This window comes from Rattus norvegicus, chromosome 10, assembly GCF_036323735.1.
Source record: "Rattus norvegicus strain BN/NHsdMcwi chromosome 10, GRCr8, whole genome shotgun sequence".
NCBI lineage: Eukaryota > Metazoa > Chordata > Mammalia > Rodentia > Muridae > Rattus > Rattus norvegicus.
This window is the reverse complement of record NC_086028.1, coordinates 69460293-69482700: the sequence shown is the minus strand read 5'-3', so window position 1 is coordinate 69482700 and position 22408 is coordinate 69460293. Positions and strand designations below refer to the sequence as shown.

General features: G+C 43.1%; 2 protein-coding genes across 10 annotated transcripts in view; both read left to right on the top strand.

Annotated features, from left to right (window-relative positions):
* Positions 1 to 18735, top strand: part of Tada2a (transcriptional adaptor 2A) — a 47647-nt gene extending 28912 nt beyond the window's left edge. For 6 of the 9 annotated variants that reach the window (XM_006247041.4, XM_039086363.1, XM_006247042.4 and 3 more), the window contains 8 exons: positions 4208 to 4271; positions 5922 to 5965; positions 7209 to 7319; positions 10532 to 10603; positions 11856 to 11988; positions 12670 to 12713; positions 15709 to 15782; positions 17942 to 18735. In XM_006247041.4, the coding sequence (XP_006247103.1) occupies positions 4208 to 4271; positions 5922 to 5965; positions 7209 to 7319; positions 10532 to 10603; positions 11856 to 11988; positions 12670 to 12713; positions 15709 to 15782; positions 17942 to 18127 (728 nt within the window). In that variant the 3' untranslated portion in view covers positions 18128 to 18735. Of the gene's footprint in view, positions 1 to 4207; positions 4272 to 5921; positions 5966 to 7208; positions 7320 to 10531; positions 10604 to 11855; positions 11996 to 12669; positions 12714 to 15708; positions 15783 to 17941 lie in introns of those variants that run through there. The other 3 variants (XM_063269382.1, XM_039086364.2, XM_063269381.1) reach the window with 2 other exon arrangements.
* Positions 18736 to 18837: 102 nt separating this feature from the next.
* Positions 18838 to 22408, top strand: part of Dusp14 (dual specificity phosphatase 14) — a 29915-nt gene continuing 26344 nt past the window's right edge. The window contains exon 1 of the mRNA XM_039086361.2: positions 18838 to 20016. Coding sequence (XP_038942289.1) covers positions 19859 to 20016 — 158 coding nt within the window. The 5' untranslated portion in view covers positions 18838 to 19858. The remainder of the gene's footprint in view (positions 20017 to 22408) is intronic.

Below are 22408 nucleotides of genomic sequence, written 5' to 3'. Positions count from 1 at the left end.
CCTCCCACTGCTGGGATTATAGGTGTGACTCAGTGTTGCTTCTTGTGATTGATTACCTGTTTGTGCCCCTGCACTGAGGATTTTGATTGGCCTCTCTGCAGTTAAGTTCTCTCAGTTGATTTTCTTGCCAAGCAAGCAGTAAGCGCCTTCTGTCAAGAAAACAGAAACATGTTGCTAGCTATTTTGAACAATGTTAGAAATACATTGCAGTGGGAAGGAGCTGCCTCTGTCTTCTGCCCACTTCTTAAAATATTTTAAGGCCAGCCATTTGGAAACTATCAGTCCCCAGTGCAATCCCAGGGCGACTGTTCTTCCCCTAGAGCTGAGGTTTCAGGACCTTGTGTTAGTATAGTGGGTAGGTTCTGGGTGGTTCTAATTAGTGGTCCCTGGCCAGTTTGTCTGGCAACTCATTCAGTTCCTCAGAGGTTTCACAGAGCCTGGCTTCTTCTTCCCATCCTGCTCTGCACCTCCCTGGGTTGTTATGCTGTTAAGATCTTGCAGTCTTTGCTGAGGGTGCTTTATAAGAAAGGGTCGTTTCCAATACTAATTCTTCTCTGGGAGAATTCCAGCTCTCCTCCCCTTGTGGCTGTTTCTTCCCTTGTTGCCTGGAGCCAATTGCACTGAAATGATCAGGCAGTAGAACCAGTGGTTAGCAGTATTTATTTATAGATTATTTTTGTAGTACGGTCCCAAGGTTACTTCTGTTTTAATTTAGTCATTCCTACACAAGTCTTGGGAAACAACAAAGTAAAATTAGCATTTTGCAAAATTCCAGCAATGTCTTTTATCTCTAATTTACACTGTCTAAGATCCCCCAAGATACTTGTCTACTATAGAATGTATCTAAGTGGATAGATAGTGAAAGATTTAAAGGACCTAAATATGGATATTTTCACTATGATGACTTTTGTTCTGCAGTTTGGAATTGTTTCTTCTCAGTCCTTCCGTTCTCATAAGAAACTTCATTATAAACTTTGTATGTGGTCAAACTATTATATGTTACAGACTTGTTCCCTTCCACTTTCTACAGTCTGCCCACCAACCGACTGTTAAACAAAGACAGGGTGTAGATTTTCCTGTGGTATCAGGATCGTCTCAAATCAAGAAGTGTTTCATTCTTAAGTTTGTAATTCAGAGTGTGGTGGCACATGCCCTTATTCCCAACACTGGGGAGGGAGAAACAGATAGGTCTCTGTGGGTTCAAGGACAACTTCCAAGGTTACATAGTAAGATTGTCTATAAAAAGAAGGTAGCTGGGTAGGTAGGAAAGAGAAAGAGAAAAAAGATGTTTGTTACCTAAAGGATTTGAGACTCCATCTCCTTAAATCTACTGGGGGACAGGGGGAATGTGTGCAGGTTTTCAAACAACACAGTCTATCTTGAACCCTAATATTTCTGTCAGTGTTAGGATTGCATGTGTGTACCACTGAGCCCAGCTAAAATTTATTTTCTTGCCCCAAACCTTCCAGGATTGTACAGGGCTCGAGACTTTTCTTTGCCTACAATAAAAAAATTGCTGGTTCTTAAGCACCATTATATTGTAAGGGTCCATGACTCACCAAAGAATGACACCCCAGACTCAGACAGTATGCAACACCAAAGAGTGTTTTATTCTGCACAAGTCCAGCACGCTGGGGTCTCCCATTTACCAATGTGGAGACACCCAAATTAGCTTGAAGGCCCAATTTAAAGTGCCCTAGGAGAATTTCTGGGAGGGGTAAGTGACTTTTATCCTAATTGGTTGGCTTTATATCTAGGGACATTCCAGAATCATTGTTTCAGGAGAGGGGCTAGAAACTGTAGCTGACCCATTGCCCTTGCTCAGGCCAGGTGGCAGGGCAGCTTTTGATTGACTGTTTGAGGCCTGGGTTTTTTTTCCAGTAATTGACTTGCCTAGACTTACCCAGTTCTTGGAAACTGGGGTCTAGGCCTAGTCTCCTGAACTGCCAATTTGAGGCCTGTCATGGAGTCAACTTGTCTCAGCATTCTGTTCTCTTACTTCATTGGTCCTATTTTTTCTCCTTTGATCATACAGTTTGATTCAAAGACTGGTGTGTTTTTTTAAATTGCATTACCTGATACTTGGATTGTGCACTTTGGGTTTTCAAGACGTGTGGCAGGTTGTTTTGTGATACTGAGCTCTTACTTCCATGAATGTACTAAGTGATGAAAAAACACAGATACCACACTACACTTGCACAGAGCTTAAAGTCATAACAAGTTCTTAAGATAGTTTTAGAGTGTGCTGAAGTCATTAAATTACAGTGCTTTCAGACTCTCATGAAGGGTGCTTATTAAGCAGTGTGGTGCTAAGTTATATGCTACTCAGGGTTTCTTCTAGAATTGTTAATAATTAGTCTTCACTTTTTAACCCTGGAGGTCTTTTAATTATAAACTGCCTGTACAGTTTTTCTTTTTAATTAATCATTTTATTCATTTACATTTCAAATGATATCCCCCTTCCTGGTCAGGCTCCACAAACACCACCCCCATTCCTTCCCCTTCACATTTTTTTTTTTAACTTTTTAAGTTTTTGTTAATAAACTATTGGGCTGAAGAGATGACTCAGTGGTTAAGAGCACTGACTGCTTTCCCAGAGGTCCTGAATTCAATTCCCAGCAACCACATGGTGGCTCACAACCATCAGTATTGGGATCCGATGCCCTCTTCTGGTGTGTATGAAGACAGCTACAGTGTGTGTGTGTGTGTGTGTGTGTGTGTGTGTGTGTGTGTGTGTGTTAGACAAATAAATCTTTAATAAACTATTAAGGATAGGACTAACAGAGAAAGTAATGACACTAATAGATACCAACAGGTAGAAAGTTCATTGATTTTTAGACAGGATTTCTCTTTGTAGCATGGCTGTCCTCAAAGTTGCTCTGTAGACCAGATTGGCATTAAACTCAGAGATCCCCCTGCCTCTCTCTCCCAAGTTAAGGAATTAAAAGTATGTGTCACCATGCCCAACTTTATTGTTTTTCTAACAACCCTGGACCTGGTCACCTGCATTTAGATCCCTGATCCTTTCTTAGCAGTGTGTGGTCTGGGGCTGATTGTTTTCTGAGCATGGTGTAGAGGGACCACGGGGGAATAATAGGAAACAGTGTACCATGTAGAGCTTGAGCTTCTGTAAGTGGTGGAATGTAGCAGATGAGTTAGAAGCAAGGGAACTGCACTAGCAAATTGTATTGTAAAATGATCCTCTCACTCTATTTGGAGACTGGGAACTGGAGAAGACTGGGAGCACAGCCAGTATGATAATGTTCTATAAGGAGGTGCCGGGATGACAAGGAGCAAGATGCCTGGGTTGAGGGTTGGGATTGGGCAGAAAGAGATAGCTGGCTATGTAGGCAGAGGGGAAAGAGGTTCCAGCTTGGTTCTGTCTTGGACAACCAGCTTTACTGTAATGCTGTTAACTAAGGTAAGAGTTTAGAAGATGGGAAAGAGGCAAAAATAAGTAAGTGCTATGGACACCATGTAAGTAGGATTGTCCAACAGGGTATAAAGCTTTAAATGATTGTGAGGGTTTTTAGATCATACACTCTGGTGGAATTTGGAACCCTGGAAGCTGAAGAGCTTATAGAAAGGAGGTGAGGAGTGAAAAGAGAGGCAGGAACCTTAAGGACTTTGAAGATGGAAAGAGTGTGGTGGGGAAGGAGAGATCAGGACAGTTGCACTGGCTCCAGCTCTCCCTCTTGTTCACCCTGACACCAGAGCTAGAAGGGTTGGGGCATGAGCAAGCAAGGCATGGCTTTACAGCAGCTAAGCGGCTTAATGCATCTTTTCATTCAGACTGAATTCAGAACTCAGCAGCTGAAAATGCTGTTCCAACAGCATGCCAATGCTGTCCATCAGGGCTGTCCTGCCGTTGTCTCTTAAGCTGAAACCTGGGCCATGACAGCAGTTACACTTGCCTGGTCTGGGTTTGGTTGCTAGTGCTACTAAAATAATGATAACAATATGATGGAGAAATTTAGTGTGCTCAGATTTTTTTTATATATATAGAATAGTTAAAGTTTGGTTAAGCCAGCTGTGGTAGCACATACTATAATCCCAGCTCTCAGGAGGCAGAGGCAGGAGGATAACTGTAAGTTCAAAGCCAGCCAGTATGGCAAAACTCTCCCTTAGAAATAATTGTTTGGCAGGGAATTTTTGTCTTGGCTTTTATGTTTATGCTTATTACTTACATGTCCATTTGTATTCATAGCTCTGAAGATGGCTGTGGTGGATATCTATCATTCCAGGTTAAAAGAGAGGCAAAGACGAAAAAAGTAAGTGTGTGGGAAAGCCGTCATCTTTTCTCTCAGCTTTGGACTGTTGATTGCATGTTGTCCCTAGGGACTCTACTTGTGGCTTACCATGTGACCTATACTCACCACCTTGGGTATGGTATGTGGAATAGGGTTTGTCTGTGTAGCCCTGGAGTTCCTGGAACTGATCTGTAGTCCAGGCTCAAACTCAGAGATACACCTGCCTCTGCCTCCTGAGTGCTGCATTGAAGGGATGTGCCACCACTGCCCAGCTTTGATCCATGAAGTGTTCTAACGAAATTCTGGCAAGTTTTACTGTTCTTCCCTTTCCAGCAGACTAGAAATAGACACTCAAGGACAGGAAGTCTAGATCAGCAGCAGTGTGAGGCCCCAGAGTCAATCTTCAACACCCCCCCAAAATGTTTTGCTCTAATTTCCATAGTAGATAAATAAACAGAAGACAGACACACACATATACATTAAGACCTAAAATGATGAAGTCTTGACCACTGTCGTGTTACAGTGGCTAACAGTTCAGAAAGAGGTATGCAGAGTGTGTGTGACTGTGCAGGCTATGCCATGTGTGCCGACATGTTTGTTGTACTAATTTTAAATTCACTTGTATCTACAATAAAGGAGAAGTCACTTCTCAGTGACTTGAAGGACTACAGTGTCATCTGTAGCAATGCTTTCTCCAGCATAGGCATCTGGAACAGCCTTTATGAGGTGCTGCAGAAGCTCATAGCTGCTCCCCAAATGCTAGTCACGGACATCTCTGGTATAAATCAGAGGTCCTGGATGTGTAACCCAGTGTGGTTTACTTGAATTTGCCTTGTGTAGCACTCACAATTACAGAGTATTGTAGAACTTGGTTGTTGAGAGTTGCTGTTAAGTCTTAAATTCATGATGTTCTTCCATTTGATCATGGTCAGTCTGTATTTCAAGTGGCTTCAAAGTATGTAAATGCATGGTTGTAAATGCCTAATGTGCGGTCACTTTGTCCTTGGATCTTGGCTAGCATTTCACTTACATCACTGTCCCTAATTATCATTTCTACAAGTTGTGTAGATTGTCATCATATTGACAGATCTCTTTTCCATCTTGACAGACACTTGTTTTTCAGCATTTGTCTGTATTAAGTCCTCTATGTCCCAGGAGGGACAGGATGGTGTGTCCCTTTTGTTCTCAACCTTCCTAATACTGTGACCCTTTAACACGTTTCCTCAAGTGGTGACCTCCAACCATAAAATAGTTTTGTTGCTATTTCATTACTGTAATTTTGCTACTGTTATCAATTGTAATGTAGATATTGATAGGCAGGATACCTAAGATGTAACCACCAAAGGGGTCATGACCCATAGGCTAAAAACTGCTGATTTAGAGGCTAATTCAGAAGTGTGTGGAGACTGACTTTTCTGGACCCTCATAGAAGACACAAATGTGAAACTTTTTAAAAATTTTTTTTATTTATTTATTTTGTTTATTTGAAGAAGGATTTTTCTTTGTAGCCCTGGCTGTCCTGGAACTGTCTCTGCAGACCACACTGGCCTCAAATTCAGAGAGATCTACCTGCCTCTGCCTCCCAAGTGTTGGAATTAAAGCTGTGTGCCACTATTCCCCAACCTGAAACTTAGTTTTAATACATAGATTGTTGTGTGTTTTTAATTCTAGGATTATAAGAGATCACGGATTAGTTAACCTTAGAAAGTTCCGACGTGAGTATGAGCTGACCTTTTTCTTCTAAATTCTTCTAACACTGTCGAGGAGTTTCAGGTCATTGTGGGCGTGCTCGTAATCCCCATTGCATGCTAGCTAGCCTCACTAGGAAGAGTTAAAGGTTCTGATGCAGGACTGCTGCTGTCAGTCACTAGAAAGAGTGTCTAGCATACTGGAGGAGGTATTGATTCTTTGCACAGAAACCAAAAGCAAAACCAAACCAGAAGTATTGGAGGCAGCCCCACCCATAGTGACAATGAAGAGCCATTCGGGTATAGTCAGCAACGTTGCCTAAGGATTCATTGTTAGAGTAATTACAGCATGAATATTAATGGATCATTTTCTAGACAGTAGGGTTTTGAAACAATGTGTTAATCATAACCTCGGTCTTCAGGTTAGAAAAACATTTTTGTACAGCTGTAGAGATGGCCAACAATTAAGAGCACTTGCTGCTTTTGCAGAGGCTTGGGGTTTGGGTCCCAACACCCACATGGTGGCTCATTATGAGTTCGAGGGCATTTGATGCCCTCTTTTTACCTCTGTGGGCACATGTGTGGTGCATATACATACATGAAGACAGAGCACTGATGCAATTTTTTTCCCAGAAAAAGGGGTTGGGGGAGTCTTAGAGTTGGAAGAGTGTCTGCCTCAGTGCAGCATAAATCAGCTTGTCACGGGGATATTCCAGATGAAATACTCTTTGGATGTTTGGCTGATTTTTTTTTTTTTTTTTTTTCTTTTTGAGACAAGATTTGACTGATTACTCTGCCTGGCCTCCTGCCTCTACCTCAAGTACTGGGCATACAGACTGGTGCCCCTCAACTAGCTGGATGGTTTTTATATCTTTGCTTTCCCTGTTTCCCTGCAGTAATCTATATCTGAGATTTCGGCCAGTGTTGTTTGCTAACACAGGTTCTGCCTTTTTAATTCCCTTTCTCTCTTGACAGCAGTGCCTGCTCTTGTGCCTGGTCCCATGCAAATTAAAGGGCATGAGGAGGGACATCAATAGTACTTAGTGGTAGAGACAATCTCCATGATAACATCCTTTCGTGAGGTGCTATGATGCCGTAATTATGATTAATGACTTGTGTTCTCAGCTGTTCTGTTTGCGTGCTGTCATGGGCACCTTAGTCATGTGAGGTTAGGAAAATGTCTTTGCATTTCACTTCCTGTTTTAAAAAAATCATGCCACAAACTTAGAGGGCCTTACATTCTCTGACATGTTGTGTTTCAATTCTTCAGTGATGGAGCGTCGGTATCCTAAGGAGGTCCAAGACCTTTATGAAACGATGAGGAGATTTGCAAGGATTGTGGGACCAGTGGAGCACGACAAGTTCATTGAAAGCCATGCATGTAGGTGGTTTTTGGAGGGTGTGTGTGGGGGGGGTGAGACAGATTGAGATTTAAAAGCCAGAGGAATTGGGGTTTGCTAGCCAACACCTAACCTCCAGGCTTACTGAGAGACTGTCTCAAAGGAATAAGGTGGAAAATGATTTTACAGGACACCATGATGTCATCCTCTGGCCTCTGTGCATGTGTGCACCACACACAGAGACACAGATACCCCTACATCAAAGAGAGAGGAAACTTTAGTAACTTACAATTAGTAGAGGATTTTTGTGTTTTTTTGCTTGGTGGGAGTTTTTTGTTCTGTTTCTTTTTTGTCGACGTAGCCTAAAACTTTCTGAGTAGTGTTTGCTTAGCTCTGACTTACAATCCTCCTGCCTTAACCTTCCTAGAACTGCATTATAGGGGTGCACTACCATGGATAGCAGCTTTTCCTTCTTATAGCACATGTCAGGTGTCTAAGAAGCGGAGGGAACAGGATGCACCAGGTATCTGTGGCCAGCCTCAGTGGTTTTCAGCATAGTGGCCATCCAGCGTTATCTGACTGCCCACACCCTGCTCTCTTGACCATGAGCTGGTTATTCGGAAGTCAATTCCAAATACTGTATTTGTCTTACCTATAAATATTTATTGTTAAAAACTAGTTTAAGTCACAGGGATAGGGTTGTTGACTTGTGATAATGGTACTCCCATCTTCCTTCTTTCTCTGATGTTCCTGAGAACATTCAGCCCAGCTACAATTGGATCTTCCACTATAAAAAAATTAAAGTCCTTAATCAGAAAGGCCAGGGACTTCGAGGCGGCCTGCACTGGGGGCTTATTTCTATACTCCGCGCATGAGAGCTGTATGTTTATGTGGCTCCTTGACAAGGACCAGCCTCCACATGGAGAGGAGTCTAAGATAAGAGGTATCTGGGAGCCCTGAAAACAAATGACTCAAAGTCAAATCGAAGTCAACCTGACGACCTGTGTTCTGCTGATCCAACTTTTCCAGTCTGCTTCTCTGTGTTCTGCTTTCTCTTGGGGATCTCTCTATAGTCTACTTGCTTGCTGTTCTAAGAGATCTCTCTGACCATGCCCTGCTTCTTTGTGTGTGTCTGTGTCCACACGTCTGTCTGTCAGTTCTCTGACCAGTTCTCTCTTTTTAAAGAACTCTCTTGATAGCTCATCTCCTGCAGAACACAGGTCAAGTCTTTTATTTTACATATCAATCCAGTCATTTACTCCAGGTTTTCCTTTGATTATCTTATGAATCAGCATCCCAAGACCGGTGTTCTTAAGAGACAGTGAGCATACTTTTTTTTTCCTAATATTACAGAAGAATTCAGAGATCTGTTTGCCTTTTTATGCACAGATTATAAGATATTTGGGTGGGACCCTGCCCTGAAATTTCCTTTTTTACCACACCTGGGCCTAACCTTGTTCTATCTTAGACTGATCCTGAACTCTAGAATCTGCCTTTGTGTCTTTCTGACAAGCTGGCCTTTGTTCCTTTGGATTCATGAAGCCCCTTGTAATTCATATTGCATCTTTATATTTTGCATAGTTGAAAAATTATATATATTTTGAACTCATGTATTTTTAGAGCTCTTTCCCACAACCTTAAGGGCCATCCTGAAGGTCCCACACTGACCATTTTGTGGAGACATGGGCACATTCTTGATTCCTGGACTTGCCCTGTCCCTGATTCTCATGGAGGCATTGTCATAATGGGGAGGCCATTCCTCGGATGAGTGTGAAATATGTACATTATTACACACACAAGCCTCACCCACAGCAGCATCCACACTCTTAGAGGCTCACACTGGGGGCAGGGACCATATCACTCTGTCCCCTCCAGTTCCTTTAGTTCTGAGAAGTTTTATGTCTTGTTTTGATTTTCTAGAAACATTTTTCTACCATTCCTCTCACTGTGCAAATATTTCTCCAGAAGCACCCCAGGCTTTTGTCTGAGCCAGGTTGATTGTCCTGGGGAAGCACCTTCCTTGGTTGTCAGTGTTTGTGTGGTTGGTATCGAGTGACTATTCTTTCCTTCCTTCCTGTCCTGCTTTATATCATTCCTGGCCTATGGGTCACTACAGAGAACCACGCCCAGGGATGGCTTTTCTTTCATCCCATGTTTGAAAAGCACTCACATTGGAAGGTCCTATCACAGCATAACCCAGCAGTGTAGTGAGAGCTGTGCGCTCAGCAGCAGTTTGTGGTCCATGAAATATGCAGTGTTCTTTGGTCCCTAGAGGAAAAGGCTAAAAAGAAAGCAAGGCTTGAGTAAAGCTTTGTCCTTCCTTTTGCTGCAGAGCCTCATCCAGAGGCAAACTGCATCAAAGAACTTGACTGTGTGAGTAGAAATGCTAACACAGGGAAAGGTGTTAACATTTGAAATGAAAATATATAAAATATCCAATAAAATAAATAAATATAAAAAAAGAAATGCTAACAGAGTAGGTGGCAAAGGAACATTTAGGTTTAAAAAAATAAGTAAATTTTATTTGAGACAGGGTTTCTCCGTGTAGCTTTGACTGTCTTCGGACTCATTGTGTAGAACTGTCCTAGAATTCACAGATATCCTGCCTCTACCTCTGGAATGCTAGGATTAAAAGTGTATACCACCAGCAGCCAGCTAAAGCATTATGAATTGAGCCGGTTTTTCACATTTATCGATGTCTCCCAGTGGTTACCTCTGGAGAAGGCATTTGGAGAACAGCTGGACTAGACTCTTCTCAGCTCTTGGGGGGAGTATTATTATTATTATTATTATTATTATTATTATTATTATTATTATTATTCCTTCTCCCCCGGCCCTTGCCCCCTCTTGTTGGGTTTCTTGCTTTTGTTTTTGAGACAGGGACTCACTATGTAGCTCTGGCTGTCCTGGAACTCACTCTATGGGCCAGGCTGCCCTCAAACTAACAGAGATCTACTTGTCTCTGCCTCTCAAGTGAGTTCCAGGATAGCCAGGGCTACACAGAGAAGCCCTATTTCAAAAAAACAAAGGAGAGAGGTTGGGGATTTAGCTCAGTGGTAGAGCCCTGGGTTCAGTCCCCAGCTCTGAAAAAAAGAAAAAAGAAAAAAAAAAAAATAAAGGAGAAAGGGGACAGAAAAGCACCCTCAGAGGAAGTCTCCCAGCCTGCCTTGGTGGAATCACTGAATCACACCTAACTGCTCCCTGGCATTGATTTCTTTTCCAATTTTTCTCCTTTGTTCTCCTGGGAAAACAGTGGAATTTGAACTCCGAAGGGAAATCAAGAGGCTCCAAGAATATAGGACAGCAGGCATTACCAATTTTTGTAGTAAGTATGTTTGTACTACCTGCAGTATTTACAAATACAAGAAGTCTTGAAAACTTAACAGACAAAGAGACTTTCAGATGACTTCTTAAACTTCCTAGCAAAGTTTCATCTGTTCAGTTCCTATAAATATCATCAAATTATCAGGATAAAAATAAAGTTATGGCACACAGCAAAAAGAAACACTGCTTTAGAGTTGGGATCCACTTTGGCCCGTTAAGAAGTCTTAGCTGGGCATAGCAGCTCATGCTTTTATTCCCAGCACTGAGGAGGTGGAGGCAAGTAGATCTCCGTGAGCTTGGGGCTGGCCTGCTCTGTTTAGTATGTTCTGTAAAGTGAGACCCTGTCAACACACACAGGGTGAGGAAGGGTGGGGTATGTGATTCATATGTTTAACCTTAGCGTTTTAAAACTTACTCATGTACAGCCTAACATGTTTATTTACCAGCCTTCCTTCCACTGAGGTATGGTGCTTAGATCCAGTTTACTGAAGGTGCTGGTCATAATTGTATTAATAGCAGTAAATATCTAACATTTATTTAACATGTTCCAGGTCTGTGGGGTACATTTTACCTTCAAGTCATTGACTATTGTGATAGGCTTATGGGGTGTTGTTACTTCAAATTAATGAAGAAATCAGAGTTTAAAGAGATTATTGACATAGTTAATAGAAGGTCCAGGTCATAGGGAAAGGCTGTGCCTAGGCAGCATAGAGCTGGGGTTGGGGTGCTTTGTCAGTCTCTTAGGAATTCCTGAAAGCCACTGGAATGGTTGATGTATAGAAGCCACTGAGTAACTCTGCAGCTGAGCAGGATACATATGATGACTCACTAGGTTGCGTGATGCTGGTCTCTGTGCCTGTGGGAAACGGAGGTTGTAGTACGAAGGGCTTTATTGTTGTACTGGAATTGGTTTTGATGGAAGAATATATGCACTTATGTGCCCTTAGCACCATATAGCTGACGTGTAGTTTAGTGGTCTAGGACTAACTATCTTAGGACACTAAAGCCCTGGGTCAAATGAAAACAGTAAAACTGTAGTCACTTCCAAAGGCAAGGATGTGAGTGACATTGATTTGTACCTTTGGGAATTTTCTTTCAAAAATGTCAACTCTCAAAAGGGAATAAAAATGCTCAGTGTTAAGGGAGATTCCCCATGCAGACGTACACTTGGAAGGGACCTGTGTTGACTGAGCCGTTAGCAGGCCATCTGCTCTGTTGGGCTGCCCTGCAGTCATGTGTTTCCTACCCTCCAGGCGCCAGGACTTATGACCACCTGAAGAAGACACGAGAGGAGGAGCGCCTTAAACGCACCATGCTCTCAGAAGTTCTCCAGTACATCCAGGACAGCAGTGCGTGCCAGCAGTGGCTGCGCCGGCAGGCTGACATGTGCGCAGTTAGTCAGGGCTGAGGGAAGCACTCCTTCCGGCATACTTGGCCTTCTTATATATTTGTGGGCATTTTTGTGGGTACTTTGGATAGAAGAGTAGTAAGAATTTTTATAAATCCATCTAAAAACTATAGAACTGGCAGGCTTAAGAAACAGAACTGGTCATATGCAATTCTCTGTTTCTTCTTTGTTCTTGTTTTAAAAATTAGTGAATTTATAGTAGGTTGTGGTGGTACTTAGTAACTAATGCCATCTCAACCCACTCTTGCCCCTGTCTGCTCACTTAGATAGTGGTGCGATTTTTGTTCAAATTCTCCTTCCCTATGAATAGCTTTAGTGATGTCCCCTGTTAAGAGCCCTTAGCAAAGGAAACGTTATTTTTCGCCTCAGGATACATTTTCTTTTCTGTACAGTGAGATGTTCTGTAAAATTATAATGTAGTCTCACTCTGGCTTTTCTTGAGTGTTCTTCCTGATAAATGTACCCAGTCTGTGAGGAGTTTTAAAGTTACCTTCTTTGAGGCAGCCAGTGGTGGCACATGTCTAATCCCAGCCCTTGGGAGGTAGATGGAGGGGAATCTGCGCTCCAGGCCAGCCAGTGCTACACAGGAAAACCCTGTCTCAAAAAACAAACATCCTTCTCTGGTATGACCTAAGTTTGAATTCTTTTCTTTGTTTTAGTGATTCTGGGCTGAGTCCTTCTGTTCTGATGGCTTCCAACTCAGGTATGATTTCTCAGACTAATGTGAGTGGTTTTGTGGGTTGTTGTGTTTGTTTGTGTGTTTGTTTGTTTCTTCAGCACTGGAGATTGAGCTCAGGACTCTCTCATACTGTACCAGAGCAAGTGTGGAATAGGATAGCTATATTTCAAGGGGTCATAGGGACACTGCTACCCTCCTTCTGTGGAGCATGGTTCTTTGGTAGAGTGAACATGGTCAGCTGTTGCCACGGTTTGCACACCAGCATGCATTCAGACTTCTCAGTTAGAGCAGAACTCAGTGTTTGCAGTCAGTTTGCAGTCTGTCGCAGAGTTGCAGTGGGTTTGGGAGGTGCTATGTGAAGAGCTTTGTATTTGACATGAGCGACAGGTTGTTTGCCAGAGAATCAAGAATTTCTTGTAAGTTAGAGACTTAGGGGATTTCTGTGTCTGAACTTTATCCCTTTTGAGTTTGCTCTAAGTTGACAGAGCAAAACTAAGCCAAGTGTAGTCTGATGGGTCTTGGTGACTGTTGTCTGTAAATACATATTTGGAAAAGATACTAGTTGTGAAGTTCGTGAGCCAAAATTCTGGTCCTAATCACCACTCACCCTTTCCCCATATAACAGTGTTTCTCCTAATCTGAATATCCAGACCACTTCACCATCAGACCCATAGTGGTCTGCTGTCACCCAGTTGCCAGATCAGCATTCTCCATAACAAAGCTTTGAAATGTTTTTCTGTAACACTAACTATGATGACACTCATCTATAATCCCAACCTGGGAGACTGAATTAGGAGGATGAAAAGTTTGGGTCTAACCTAGGCTACATAGTGAGACTTTGTCTCAAAGAAAACAAAATCTTCATATTTTCAGGATCTAGTAGTGCTCAGATGTAGGCACTGAGTATATAATTGTTTTCCTTTGTTTCAAGTAATTTTTTATTTAAATATTTATTTTATGTGTATGTGCCTGATAAATGTGTGTGTGTGTGTGTGTGTGTGTGTGTGTGTGTGTGTGTGTGTGTGTGTGTACCACATGTGCCTACAGAGGCATCAGGTCTTCTGGAACTGGAATTACAGATAATTGTGAGCTCCCTGATTAAATGCTGGAAAACTGAAACTGGATTCTTTGCAAAAGAATTAAAATCTGTAATTAAATAAATATTTAATAAATAAATACTAAGTAATGTTTGCTAATTACATTGAGTGCCCACCCTTTTCTGGTTTCTTTATCTTTTTTTTTTTTTTTTCTTTTTTTTCTTTTTTTTTCGGGACCGAACCAACCCAGTTTCTTTGTCTTTAATCAGCACTCACTCGCCATTTCCTCCTAAGTTGTGTTAGCCAGCTTGCCTGCCTGCCTTCCCCTTGTGTCAATGCTGAGATTCCTGGCTCCCCTTTATGCTCTGAATTGCTCTTCAGGCAGTAAAGACTGGGAGCCCAGCATCCCTGATTGTAGCTTAGCCTTGGGAGACTTGAGAGGTAGTACATGATTTTATCTCCATTTCTGAGCATTCAAGGTAAGCCCTTAGCCCTTTTGATGTCCCTGAGAATCAGGTTTTCCAGAACAAAGTAAGCAGTTCTTTCCTTCTGCCCCATTCCAGTGCCAGTCCCCACAAACTTACCTCATTTCATCCATCCCCATCTGAGCATTCATCCTAAGCATATATTCAGAATAAAACGAGGGGCAGGTGACAGCTCAGAAGGGAAAGGTGCTTGGGATGCAAGGCTGGCAACCTGCTAAAACTAGAAGGCTGCTAAAACTAGCACCACACAGCTGTCCTCTGACCTTCACATCTGTGTCCTGTGCACCCCACATACCTTATGATCATTGTAATACAATTAAAAAAACACCCTTATGCATTAATCTTTTTTTTTTTTAAAGACTTATTTATTTCATGCATGTGAGTACACTGTCGCTGTCTTCAGACATACCAGAAAAGGGCATCAGATCTTATTACAGATGGTCGTGAGCCACCATGTGGTTGCTGGGAATTGAACTCAGGACCTCTGGAAGAGCAGTCAGTGCTCTTAACCGCTGAGCCATCTCCCCAGCCCCTGCATTAATCTTTATATATTGGTCTGACATGGCTACCTCCTGCTTGGGATTCTTTCTCAGACATGAAGTGATGTTGGTCTTAGCTTTATCATATAGTAAATACAGCATTTGGCTTGTTCCAGTGTGGATCTTTGGGTTAAACATAACTCACTTCTTTTCAAAGAAAAATAAACAAGCAAGGCCTTCAGTGGCTTTGATCTGAAGGTATATAGTACTTGGCTAATTACCATGTATGCCTTGTCCTGCTGGACACTAGTGACAAGAGCAAATATCTCCAGAAGGATCCCTATCTCCATTCGTTCAGCTGTCAAGACAGATAGAACATAACCTTTCGGTACAGGATGAACATCTGGTTCCAGCATTTAGAGGAACCTGTTTGAGAGAAACAGATAGCTAATAACTCAGTATGCTGTGCAGTCATTGAGACGAAGGTATACATGATCGGATCTGTATTATGATAGAGCAAAGAGCACATAGATTGTTATTTTTATTTCAAATGAATGTTACAGTGGCTGTATTAGTTACTTTTCTATTGCTGTGATAAGACACCTTAACTGAGGCAACTTATAAATGAAAGGGTTTATTTGGGTTATGGTTGCAAAGAGTTGGAGTCCACGATCCAGGGCAAAGGCATGGCAGCAGGAACAGCGGAGGCTGTCATCTTGACCTGCAGTCAGGAGGCAGAGCACACACTGGGGATGACAGGAGGCTTTTGAAACCTCAAAGCACACTGCCTTCTCCAGTGACATATCTGTTAAGACCACACCTTCTAATCTTTCCCAAACAGTTCCACCAATTAGGGACCAGGCATTTAAATATCAGCCTGTTGGGGCTGGTCTCATTCAAACCACTACAGTGATGGAGGAGCTAGCTACACCAGCCCACAGGAGTGGATCAAGCTCTCCGTTGTACACTTGAACAGTTACATCTCTGTGAATATTCGTTCTTTTCAATCTGTCCATAGGAAGACGCAGTGCACCACCCTTGAACCTCACGGGTCTCCCTGGAACAGAGAAACTCAATGAAAAAGAAAAGGAGGTAATAAAAGAGGGACCTGGGGGAAGGAAAAGACGGGCTGATTAATTCTTCTGTTCTCATTAGAATCCATTACAAACGGTCCCCAGCTCCGAAAAAAAAAGATTAGAATCCATTACAATGTCAAACCTATTTTACTGCACTTGTCTAGCGTGCACAGCTCTTGTCTGAGAAGTCTGGGAGCTAAAGAGCTAACCTTGGCAAGCACCAGAAAACTACTTTCATTTCACAGCTCCCTTTCCCCTTTCAGAGAGAAGTTCATACAATGATGTCAATTGGGTAATAGTGGTAGCTGTCATGTGTCGAGCATTTAATGTAAGTCAGCCTTTTTGTAGACCTAAGGTAGCTTTTACACGAAAATAGGACTTTCCTATTAATATTAAAACGGTTGCCTTGAGAAGTTCTGCATTTATTCTAACAGTGTAGCCATTACTTAAAATGTTTTTGTAATGGTCTCCAAAGCATGTTTATAAGTGTCGGGAAAATAATTCAGTGTCACATAGAGTTGCACATTAGTTTTGCTTTGAGACAGCATCTCACGATGTAACACTGACCGGCCTGTAACTAAATGCCTGTGTAGTGCTGCTGGCCACAGATTGAACAGAGATCTGCCTCCCTCTGCCTCTCAGGTACACTCGCACACACAAATACACCTACAACACACTAATTGATTAATTTTAATTTTAAAAAGTATTGTGAATTTCTTTAGCATTGAAATCAGGAAATTATCCCTGTATTGCTTTTTTCTGTTTCTAACATTTAAATCTGCACTGTGGAGTATATCTTTAATTTTAGCACTAGAGAGCCTGAGACAGGAAGAGATTTTAAGGTCAGTCTAGGCCTCATAGCAAAGAGGCTGTCTTAAAGTAAACAAAAATCTACTTGGGTGGTACTTTAATCCCAGCCTTGGAGGCAGAGGCAGGAAGATCAGGAGTTCAAGCCAACCCACATAGTTGTCTCGGCCATCTCGTTAGTTCACAGGCAACCTGACCCCTGACCCCGTCTCAAAAAAACCAAACCAATGCAACAAACAAAACATGGAACAAGAGGAGCTGGTCTCTTGCTCCATTGCAGTTCCTAGTGTCTGTCTCCCCATAGCATCTGTTTATTTAAGAAGTCACGGGGGCTGGAGAGATGGCTCAGAGGTTCAGAGCACTGAATAAATCTTTTTTTTAAAAAAGTCACGATGCAGGGACCTTTACTAGTTTTATTGTATCCATCAGAAATAATTAACATTTTTTTTTGGTGGGTAGAAAGAAGTATGTGTTAAAGAAAGTTACACACCAGTTTCTGTGTGTGTGTGTGTGTGTGTGTGTGTGTGTGTGTGTGTGTGCGTGCGTGCGTGCGTGCGTGCGTGCGTGCGTGCGTGCGTGCGTGCATTCCAAGCGTTCTTTCGGTGCTTATCCACATGATGAGGACCCAGAATGCTCCTTGCTGAGTAGTGGCAGGTGAACTGAACTCAACCTACTTTCTGCAATCCAAGTAAGGATGGCCTCTTCCCCGTGGTAGGAGATTGTAAAAGCATAGGCTACTCTCTTCTGCTAATACCAACAATGAGTTTTACTCTCAGGAATCCAGTCACCTGCGATGCCACCACCCCTCAGTGCTCTGGTGTGCTTTATGGCATTTCCCTGAACAGTGTCTGAATGGTGCTAGGCATCCACCCCAGGCATTTAGCACTCAACTCATGGGCAAGCCGGGCAGCTCCTCGGGACGTGTATGTGTTCCCTGACTAAACCCTCGAGGCCTTCACTTGCTGAAGGCTCTCCTGCATCACATCTTACCTTTTTCTTCCTGAGCGTCTGTCTCCAGAGAAGAGAGGAAGTGGAATGTGGTCCAGCCACTCAACAGCTCCCATAAATAGTTGGAGGTTGATGTCGCATTTTTCAAATGCATTTGGAGTGTGTGAAGAGGAAGGGAGGGGTATGTGTGTGCCATGAGATGCTATAGAGGTCAGAAGACAATGTGAAGAAGTTGTTGGTTTTCTCTTTTCACCATGTGAGTCCCAGCAATCAAACTCCGGTTGTCAATCTTGGTGGCAAATGCCTTTACCTGCTGAATACCACCACCACCACCCCCTTTATTTTGGGGTTGCTAGACATGCTGGATTAAATTGTGAGAATGATAGTGTTAATGTTTATTAAATATGTCCTGTCTTACAGCTCTGTCAGGTGGTAAGGTTGGTACCTGGAGCCTATTTGGAATATAAGTCTGCTCTATTGAATGAGTGTCACAAGCAAGGAGGCTTGAGACTGGCACAAGCAAGAGCACTCATCAAGATAGACGTGAACAAAACCCGGAAGATCTATGACTTCCTCATCCGAGAAGGGTACATCACGAAAGCCTGAGTCTCTGCTTGGCAGTGCAAGCCAGAACAGTGAACGTGGCCAGTCAAAGGGCAGTGTCCATATTCCGGAGACTCCTGCTTGAGTTGGATTCTTACTGTGAGAAGAAACCTCTTCTCGGCCCTCTGTCAAGTGCTCCTTTTGGGAGAATAGTGCTGCAGCCTGTGTGCTCTCAACACCATGGGCGTTCATTCCGACCACCTCTTGTCAGTCAGACAAGAGCCATAGGACCTCAGGTCATGGCTTTGGTGGGCATAGAGGGAAACCGAGCCACAGCATTTCATCCCAGAAGGCCAGCTAGGATCCACGTACTAGAGAGTAAAGGTCACTCACTCTGCCTTCCCATCTTGTGGGCAGATTTTAAATGAAGGTTTTAGAGTGCAGGAAAGCCAAGGATTTTTCTTTTTTTTATCCTGACATCTTAGTTTACGAGATGAAGAGGTGGAACTTTCCCCCATGGTGGTCTGTCTGGAACTTGATTTTAACTGTAATGTCTGGCTTTGTACTTTGCAGTCTGGCTGTCTGATGTGCAGTCGACTGGAGGAGGTGGCACCGGATATAAAATGTCTGTTATTTTTAGAATTAATGGATTAAAGTGTTTTGCTATGTAACTTGTGGGTGTGTCAGATGTTCTGGTAACTTAAGCACAGCTTGGGTTGTTGGATGTCCCAAACACGCTGCACTGTCTACTCACACGTGTGTCCTGTGTCCTGGTCTCACCTTTTTACCCTGGGTTTCCTAGGAAACCAGGCCCATGAGGACGGAGATGATGCAACTACCCCAGCTCTGCTTCCATTCAGACCTGAACCCTAATTTCTCAGTGGTGAAAGCCTAGTCTGCAATAAAAGCTGCTTTTCAAACACAAGTAAAGCCGTTTCCAATAGACTCACCAGCTGTGGGATGAGTAGTTCTGCCACATCTGACACGCAGTCCTCAAGCCAAACAGTCATGGCTATCTCGAGTCTGATGTAAGCAAAGTGGCAGGTAGGTATAACTTAGACTGCACAAATCACCCCCAGTAGCCAATTCTTTCACTCCTTTAACATTCATACATGCAGTGAACATGTACTTTGTCAGAAGCACATAATCAGACTTGTAACTGTTAGAAATGTGTATGCAGCTTGCTAATAGATATCCAGAGAATGAGAAATTAGTGCACAATTGACAGTTCATGGGTGGCCGGGTTGGGAGGGGGGAACGGACTTGGCATGATCAGAGGACAGCTTTTAGTGTTGGTTCATTTCTTCCACCACGGGCTCTGAAGTGCACTCATGTCGTCAAACTGATGCCCAAGCACTTCTGCCCACTGAGCATCCTCCTGGTCAGTTTTCCTTAAAAAGGACAACTTTTTGTCTTATTACTGGGTTATTGTAATAACCAGGATCTGGGGGGGCGGCACTTGGAGGAGGAGAAATAAGATCAAAATATGTGAGAACAATTTTTAAAAAGGACAACTTGTGGAAATGGTTTTCTTTCTTTAGTAGTCATTCTTAGAAACTGCATTTTATCACCACCATCAGCCCTCGTTGGTTATAGTTTCCATCCCGCTGTGAAAGGTAAACTCTGTTCTGAGACTTGGGATACAGTAGACTCTGCTGTTTGCTGATGGTTGTTGTAGTGTGAAGAGTTTTAATCTTGATTAAGGAAAGCTTCCTGAGAGGAGGGCTTTTGAGGCTGAGATGAAGGGGGGGGGGGTGGCAGATAGAAGTGGAGAGCCGTTCTAGACAGAGGAGGATGGGGTGTGGGCAGCAGTGGGAGGGAGGGAACAGGCCAAGAGATCTGGCTAGGACACAGGCCAGCTGTGGCCTCCCAGATGGGAGGCTGGTAGGACAGACAAACCTGAGGAGCAGCTGCATGCTGGAGTGCTGGGGATTAGTAGACAACAGCAGAAGGTAAGGCTGTCATTGCAGATCTCTGGACGTCAGAAAGCAGGGTTACTGAGCCCAACTTTGTAAAATTTCAGGCCTTATGTTTTGAAATTTCTCAAAAGGTTTAGCCTTATTTTGAGTAAGGAGTTGTCTGATTGTTGGGGGGGGTGTGAACTTTTTGGTTTTGGGGAGGTGGTTTTTTTTGTTTGTTTTGTTTTTCTCATTTTGAGACATGCTCTTACTGTGTAGCCCAAGCTGGTCTCAAATTTTGTAATCTTTTTTGCCTCAGTCTCGGGTGCTGGGATTATGGGTGTGTGCATCTATGCCCGTGCCTAGTGACTACTTTTCCCCCGCAAGGAGCTAGAAGTTGAACAGGTCACACTCTTGCCTGTCTAGTGCTGCATTTCCAGTCGTGGAATTCCTGGACAGGAGTCACTGGATCACTTACTTTAGAAAAGCACTTGCTGAGTTTGATATTGCTGTCCTAGTTTCCATGTGTGTTCTTAACACCTAGACTAGGCTACCTAGTGCGGGCAGGAGGCCTTTCGTTACCATTGCATGCTTCTCTGTATCCTCCTAGGGTTGACTGAAAGCCAGCTGCACTGATGGTGCTTGCTCTTATCCTGATCAGTTCAGAAAAGTTTACTCTCCAAATGTCAACCCCCCTCCTTCTGCCTCCCGTGTTTTGGGATCACAGCTGTGGTCCACTACACCTGCTTATCCATCTGTTTTAAAGGATGCCTTTGGGAATACCTTCAAGATACACACTATGTTGTTCACAAAATACACAAAACTCAATCTTACAACTTATGATATGTATGGCATTTTATGTTTGAATTGTTAACCTGTACCTGTTTTCCTTTCTATCACACTTAGCCACAGGTAGACAGCCTACCAGATCACCCCAAAAGAACCAGTTCAGGTACAGTGTCTGTGGCCTAGCTAAGACAAAAGGTTTCTTTTTAGTGGGATACCAGTCCTTTGAGTCCCACCGGCCCCGAGAAACTAAACAGGATCTTAGCTAAAGTAGGATCAGAGCAGTCGGGATAGCCATAGTCATTCAAGCATAGAATTAGCTGGGGAATGAAATAAAACAGAAAAGAACAGGATGTGTGCAGTGATACCTGTAATCCAGCACTCAGGAGGCAGAGACAGGAGGATTGCTGCATTTGTGGCAGCTTGGTTTTCACATCCAGTTTCTCTATCTAATAGCAGAGAAGCTCTTGTTGGTTGTCCTGGCTTCCAGTGTTTGAGATGTTCTGCCGTGGAAATGTACTAACTGCCTTTTGATTTTTGTTGAGCAAGCATTCCGTCAGTGACGTAGATATTTGCAGGAAAAGATGCTTTGTTTGTATCTCACATTAAAACATTAAAATCTCTTTCTCACAATGAGTTAGTTTAGTTTCTTCCTTCCTTCCTTCCTTCCTTCCTTCCTTCCTTCCTTCCTTCCTTCCTCCCCCCCCCCCCCCTCTCTCTAAGACAGGGTTTCTCTGTGTAGCCCTTGCTGTTCTCAGACTCAGAGATCTGCTGGGATTAAAAGCGAGCACCAGCACCGCCAGGCTATGATGAGTTTCTTGTTACACAAGCATCTTGTTACTAGGTTCTTTCCCTATTGAATAGAACAGGAATGAAATAAAGCAATGAATACACTTATTCCTAGAAGTTTTAAAACCCAATCCCCCCACCCCCCAACAAAAGAATCCAACAGATGTAGCCTTGATGGTCACTTGTACTGGATTTATATTTGAAAACCCTGTGGTTGATCTTTGCCAGCCCACATTGTCCTGTGTCCTTTAGGGCCAGATAATTGAGTCTGATGAACTTTACTTCAGAGTACAGGTGGTAGATTTCTTTGGCATCAGACTCAATTGTTAGGCTGAATTAATCTTGTGTTCTTTACCATGCAAACCCTTCAGTTTGTATTAGTCAGGATCTCCTGTGGTTTGAAGTCTTACTTGACAAAATACCAGTGACTTACTAATAAGCCTCTGTCCATAGTTAACAGGGAACAAAATCAGCATCCTAGGAAGAGTGGGAAGAAGCTGCCATGAGGCTGGAAATGTAGCTCAGTTGGAATGTTTGCCTAGTACGCATGAATCTCCTGGGTTCAGGTCCCAGCACAGCATAACTGTAATTTCCAGATTCAGGAGAGGAAGGTAGGGTCAGCAGTTCAAGATCAATGTTGAGCTACATATGGTGCTAAAGGCCAGCCTGGGCTACCTGAAACCCCATCTCCAAAAAGAAAAACCAACACATGAAGATTGGGAGATGACTCATTTGATGAAGTACTTGCCTGACACAGGACCTGAGTCTCCAGCATTCACATAGAATGCTAGGAACTCAATATGAGCCTGTAGGTGCAGGGGAAGCAGAGAGGAGGATCCAGAGTGCTTGCTGGCCAGAAGACCTAACAAAA